Raw genomic sequence first — 7,187 nt, 5'->3', positions numbered from 1 at the left:
TCTGTCTCCAGACATGGTTATATAGCTAGCTACTGTCTCTCTCTGTCTCCAGACATGGTTATATAGCTAGGTACTGTCTCTCTCTGTCTCCAGACATGGTTATATAGCTAGCTACTGTCTCTCTCTGTCTCCAGACATGGTTATATAGCTAGCTACTGTCTCTCTCTGTCTCCAGACATGGTTATATAGCTAGCTACTGTCTCTCTCTGTCTCCAGACATGGTTATATAGCTAGCTACTGTCTCTCTCTGTCTCTAGACATGGTTATATAGCTAGCTACTGTCTCTCTCTGTCTCCAGACATGGTGATATAGCTAGCTACTGTCTCTCTCTGTCTCCAGACATGGTGATATAGCTAGCTACTGTCTCTCTCTGTCTCCAGACATGGTTATATAGCTAGCTACTGTCTCTCTCTGTCTCCAGACATGGTTATATAGCTAGGTACTGTCTCTCTCTGTCTCCAGACATGGTTATATAGCTAGCTACTGTCTCTCTCTGTCTCCAGACATGGTTATATAGCTAGCTACTGTCTCTCTCTGTCTCCAGACATGGTTATATAGCTAGCTACTGTCTCTCTCTGTCTCCAGACATGGTTATATAGCTAGCTACTGTCTCTCTCTGTCTCCAGACATGGTTATATAGCTAGCTACTGTCTCTGTCTCCAGACATGGTTATATAGCTAGCTACTGTCTCTCTCTGTCTCCAGACATGGTTATATAGCTAGGTACTGTCTCTCTCTGTCTCCAGACATGGTTATATAGCTAGCTACTGTCTCTCTCTGTCTCCAGACATGGTTATATAGCTAGCTACTGTCTCTCTCTGTCTCCAGACATGGTTATATAGCTAGGTACTGTCTCTCTCTGTCTCCAGACATGGTTATATAGCTAGCTACTGTCTCTCTCTGTCTCCAGACATGGTTATATAGCTAGCTACTGTCTCTCTCTGTCTCCAGACATGGTTATATAGCTAGCTACTGTCTCTCTCTGTCTCCAGACATGGTTATATAGCTAGCTACTGTCTCTCTCTGTCTCTAGACATGGTTATATAGCTAGCTACTGTCTCTCTCTGTCTCCAGACATGGTGATATAGCTAGCTACTGTCTCTCTCTGTCTCCAGACATGGTGATATAGCTAGCTACTGTCTCTCTCTGTCTCCAGACATGGTTATATAGCTAGCTACTGTCTCTCTCTGTCTCCAGACATGGTTATATAGCTAGGTACTGTCTCTCTCTGTCTCCAGACATGGTTATATAGCTAGCTACTGTCTCTCTCTGTCTCCAGACATGGTTATATAGCTAGCTACTGTCTCTCTCTGTCTCCAGACATGGTTATATAGCTAGCTACTGTCTCTCTCTGTCTCCAGACATGGTTATATAGCTAGCTACTGTCTCTCTCTGTCTCCAGACATGGTTATATAGCTAGCTACTGTCTCTGTCTCCAGACATGGTTATATAGCTAGCTACTGTCTCTCTCTGTCTCCAGACATGGTTATATAGCTAGGTACTGTCTCTCTCTGTCTCCAGACATGGTTATATAGCTAGCTACTGTCTCTCTCTGTCTCCAGACATGGTTATATAGCTAGCTACTGTCTCTCTCTGTCTCCAGACATGGTTATATAGCTAGCTACTGTCTCTCTCTGTCTCCAGACAGAAATGCATACTGGCTGTTGTATTATAACAGCCAGAGTTCAGCCCGATGGTATGTCCATCTCATATATCTCATATCATATCCCATCAGGTACTGGGGGCAGGAGGTAGTGGTGGTGGATGAGCTGAGTTTCCCCACATACAACCTAAAGCGCTTAATGCATCTGTTAAAGCACTACAGACAGTCCATTAATCCATGAGTCCGTTATGACACCATTGACTAGACATCCGTGAAAATCTTCTTGCTAATGCTGATGCTGTTCGCTGTGTTGTTGTGTGTCATGGTTGTCATGGTAGCAATGGTTGTCGTGGAGAAGTTCTGCTGCTCTTTGAAGGTGCTGCTATTCAGTGCTCTGTGTTCCTCTATCACCATGTACTCATTCTTACTGAGCGATGAAGAGCTGCTCCTCTTCCTCATCCCCCCATCCTCCTCCGTCTCGGCCGCCAGAGGCTGACAGCTTCCCACGTGGAGGTACTGCGTCTGCTCCTCCCCCTCCGTCTCCCGATGGTAGAAGTAGTTGAAGTTGGACACGATGACGGGGACGGGCAGGGCGATGGTCAGCACGCCAGCGATGGCGCAGAGCGATCCGACGATCTTCCCGCCGATGGTTATTGGGTGCATGTCGCCATAGCCAACGGTAGTCATGGTGACCACGGCCCACCAGAAGGCGTCTGGGATGGAGCTGAAGCCGGAATCTGTGTCGTCGGCCTCTGCAAAGTAAACAGCGCTGGAGAAGAGGATGACTCCGATGAAGAGGAAGAAGATGAGGAGGCCCAGCTCCCGCATGCTGGCCTTCAGGGTCTGGCCCAGGATCTGGAGCCCCTTGGAATGTCTGGACAGCTTGAAGATCCTGAACACCCTGACCAGCCGGATGACCCTGAGGATGGCCAGGGACATGGCTTGCTGCCCGTTCCCCTGCTGCTCTGCCAGCTCCGTGCCCAGTGTTATAAAATACGGTATTATGGCCACGATATCTATGATGTTCATGATGTTCCTAGAGAACGTGGCCTTGGAGGGACAGGCGAAGAACCGGACCAGCAGCTCGAAGGAGAACCAGATGATGCACAGCGTCTCCACCACAAAGAACGGGTCAGAGAACGGAGAGGAGAAGTACGGCTCGGTGCCGTTAATAACGGGAGCCACGGGGACGGGCTCCTTTTGGTCGTCCCTGAACTCCGGTAACGTCTCCAGGCAGAAGATAACGATGGAGATGAGGATGACGAGGACGGAGACGATGGCTGTCCCCCGCGCTGGACCACTGCTCTCAGGGTACTCAAACAGCAGCCACACCTTTAAGAGGAGAGGATATATACTGTATTAACCACACCTTTAAGATGAGATATACTGTATTAACCACACCTTTAAGAGGAGAGGAGATATACTGTATTAACCACACCTCTAAGAGGAGATGAGATATACTGTATTAACCACACCTTTAAGATGAGAGGAGATATACTGTATTAACCACACCTTTAAGAGCAGATATACTGTATTAACCACACCTTTCAGATGAGAGGAGATATACTGTATTAACCACACCTTTAAGAGGATATATACTGTATTAACCACACCTTTAAGATGAGATATACTGTATTAACCACACCTTTAAGAGGAGAGGAGATATACTGTATTAACCACACATTTAAGAGGATATATACTGTATTAACCACACCTTTAAGATGAGATATACTGTATTAACCACACCTTTAAGATGAGAGGAGATATACTGTATTAGCCACACCTTTAAGATGAGAGGAGATATACTGTATTAACCACACCTTTAAGAGGAGAGGAGATATACTGTATTAACCACACCTTTAAGAGGAGAGGAGAAATACTGTATTAACCACACCTTTAAGAGGAGATATACTGTATTAACCACACCTTTAAGAGGAGATATACTGTATTACCCACACCTTTAAGAGGATATATACTGTATTAACCACACATTTAAGAGGAGATATACTGTATTAACCACACCTTTAAGAGGAGAGGAGATATACTGTATTAACCACACCTTTAAGAGGAGATATACTGTATTAACCACACCTTTAAGATGAGATATACTGTAATAACCACACCTTTAAGAGGAGATATACTGTATTAACCACACCTTTAAGATGAGAGGAGATATACTGTATTAACCACACCTTTAAGAGGAGAGGAGATATACTGTATTAACCACACCTTTAAGAGGAGATATACTGTATTAACCACACCTTTAAGATGAGAGGAGATATACTCTATTAACCACACCTTTAAGATGAGAGGAGATATACTGTATTAACCACACCTTTAAGAGGAGAGGAGATATACTGAATTAACCACACCTTTAAGAGGAGAGGAGATATACTGTATTAACCACACCTTTAAGAGGAGTTATACTGTATTAACCACACCTTTAAGAGGAGATATACTGTATTAACCACACCTTTAAGAGGAGATATACTGTATTAACCACACCTTTAAGAGGAGATATACTGTATTAACCACACCTTTAAGAGGAGATATACTGTATTAACCACACCTTTAAGAGGAGATATACTGTATTAACCACACCTTTAAGAGGAGATATACTGTATTAACCACACCTTTAAGATGAGAGGAGATATACTGTATTAACCACACCTCCATTCGGAAAGTACGACCCTGCCTTACACAGGAAGCGGCACAGGTCCTAATCCAGGCACTTGTCATCTACCGTCTGGATTACTGCAACTCGCTGTTGGCTGTGCTCCCTGCCTTTGCCATTAAACCCCTACAACTCATCCAGAATGCCGCAGCCCGTCTGGTGTTCAACCTTCCCAAGTTCTCTCACGTCACCCCGCTCCTCCGCACACTCCACTGGCTTCCAGTTGAAGCTCGCATCTGCTACAAGACCATGGTGCTTGCCTACGGAGCTGTGAGGGGAACGTCACCTCCGTACCTTCAGGTTCTGATCAGTCCCTACACCCAAACGAGGGCATTGCGTTCATCCACCTCTGGCCTGCTGGCTCCCCTACCTCTGCGGAAGCATAGTTCCCGCTCAGCCCAGTAAAACTGTTCGCTGCTCTGGCACCCCAATGGTGGAACAAGCTCCCTCACGACGCCAGGACAGCGGAGTCACTCACCACCTTCCGGAGACATTTGAAACCCCACCTCTTTAAGGAATACCTGGGATAGGATAAAGTAATCCTTCTACCCCCCCCTTACCCCAACCCAAAAATAAATAAATAAATAAATAAATAAAATAACATTGTAAAGTGGTGATCCCACTGGCTATAAGGTGAATGCACCTATTTGTAAGTCGCTCTGGATAAGAGCGTCTGCTAAATGACGTAAATGTAATGTAAATGTATTAACCACACCTTTAAGAGCAGATATACTGTATTAACCACACCTTTAAGAGCAGATATACTGTATTAACCACACCTTTAAGAGCAGATATACTGTATTAACCACGCCTTGAAGAGGAGAGCAGATATACTGTATTAACCACACCTTTAAGGGGAGAGGAGATATACTGTATTAACCACACCTTTAAGAGGAGAGCAGATATACTGTATTAACCACGCCTTGAAGAGGAGAGCAGATATACTGTATTAACCACACTGTCACGATCGTCGTATACAGAGGAGGACCAAGGCGCAGCGTGGAAGGTGAACATGCTTTTTATTAATGTTACACGAACAAAACAACAAACGATACGTGAAGTCCTATGGTACAAACACAAACCAAAAGGAACAAGATCCCACACCATACTGTGGGAAACAGGCTGACTAAGTATGGTTCCCAATCAGAGACAACAAGCAACAGCTGATTCACGTTGCCTCTGATTGAGAACCACACTGGCCAACATAGAAACACAATACTAGAACGAACACAAATGAAAACTCACACCCTGGCTCAACATACTAGAGTCCCCAGAGCCAGGGCGTGACAGTACCCCCCCCCCCCCAAAGGCGCGGACTCCGGCCGCGCCAACCAAACACCACAGGGGAGGGACCGGGTGGGCACTCCGCCTTGGCGGCGGATCCGGCTCCGGGCCTGATCCCCACTCCCTCTCCAACCCCCCAAAGTACCCCATGTCCGGTCTGGCCCCGCTGGCCGGAGCTGGACTGCACACTGGTGGAGCGGATTGCTCTAGCTCCGGCGTGAAGCAGCTGACCGGTGCCGGACCAGGCACCGGTGGAGCAGGAACGGGCCGGACCGGGCTGGCGACGCGCACCAAAGGCTTGGTGCGGGGAGCAGGAACAGGCCGGGCCGGGCTGGCGACGCGCACCATTGGCTTGGTGCGGGGGAGCCGGAACAGGCCGGGCCGGGCTGGCGACGCGCACCATTGGCTTGGTGCGGGGAGCAGGAGCGGGCCGGACCGGGCTGACGAAGCGCACCACTGACTTGGTGCGGAGAGCAGGAATGGACCGGACTGGGCTGGCGACGTGCACCACAGGCTCGGTGCAAGGGACAGGAACAGACCGGACCGTACTGGGGACACACACCACTGGCCCTACGCAGGGATCAGGAACGGGCCGGACCGGACTGGTAACACACCCCAGTACCTCTCGCCGTGCCTCTACACCTTCCTTCCCCTTTTTGACCAGTGGCCCCCGTAACCTGGCGGCCTCCTCTGCCAACCCGCTGGGCCACTCTATCGCGGTCTCCTGCTGCCCCGTCGTCCACGGCGTGAGCCCCCCCCTAAAAATGTTCTGGGCTTCTCTCCTTCCCGTGGACCAGGTCTCCAAATCTCTCGCTAGCCTTTCGCCCTTCTGCTTCCAAGTCAAGCCCCTCTCTTGCTCACACGGCTTGACCCAGTCGAGGAGGCGCTGGATATCCGCTAGAAATTTCCCTGGCGATGGCTCCTGGACCCGCTGCTTGGTCCAGTTCTGGTGGGATCTTCTGTCACGCTCGTCGTATACAGAGGAGGACCAAGGCGCAGCGTGGAAGGTGAACATGCATTTTATTAATGTTACACGAACAAAACAACAAACGATACGTGAAGTCCTACGGTACAAACACAAACCAAAAGGAACAAGATCCCACACCATACTGTGGGAAACAGGCTGACTAAGTATGGTTCCCAATCAGAGACAACAAGCAAAAGCTGATTCACGTTGCCTCTGATTGAGAACCACACTGGCCAACATAGAAACACAATACTAGAACGAACACTAATGAAAACTCACACACTGGCTCAACATACTAGAGTCCCCAGAGCCAGGGCGTGACACACACCTTTAAGAGGAGAGGAGATATACTGTATTAACCACACCTTTAAGATGAGAGGAGATATACTGTATTAACCACACCTTTAAGAGGAGATATACTGTATTAACCACACCTTTAAGAGGAGATATACTGTATTAACCACACCTTTAAGATGAGAGGAGATATACTGTATTAACCACACCTTTAAGAGGAGATATACTGTATTAACCACACCTTTAAGATGAGATATACTGTATTAACCACACCTTTAAGAGGAGAGGAGATATACTGTATTAACCACACCTTTAAGAGGAGATATACTGTATTAACCACACCTTTAAGATGAGATATACTATATA

The 7,187-nt window shown here is 47.5% G+C and overlaps 1 protein-coding gene across 1 annotated transcript; it reads right to left on the bottom strand.

Annotated features, from left to right (window-relative positions):
• Positions 1-1,863: 1,863 nt before the first annotated feature.
• On the bottom strand, positions 1,864-4,278 carry LOC311149455 (potassium voltage-gated channel subfamily A member 3-like; the record flags this gene model as incomplete). Its single annotated transcript, XM_084186651.1, has 2 exons — positions 1,864-2,934; positions 4,273-4,278. The coding sequence occupies 2 exons, from the start codon at positions 4,276-4,278 to the stop codon at positions 1,864-1,866; spliced, it is 1,077 nt and encodes a 358-aa protein (XP_084042777.1).
• Positions 4,279-7,187: the final 2,909 nt, after the last annotated feature.

The sequence above is a fragment of the Coregonus lavaretus genome (genome assembly GCF_964263955.1).
Source record: "Coregonus lavaretus genome assembly, chromosome: 22".
NCBI lineage: Eukaryota > Metazoa > Chordata > Actinopteri > Salmoniformes > Salmonidae > Coregonus > Coregonus lavaretus.
The sequence above is the reverse complement of the archived record's forward strand: the minus strand, read 5'-3'. Positions and strand labels throughout refer to the sequence as shown.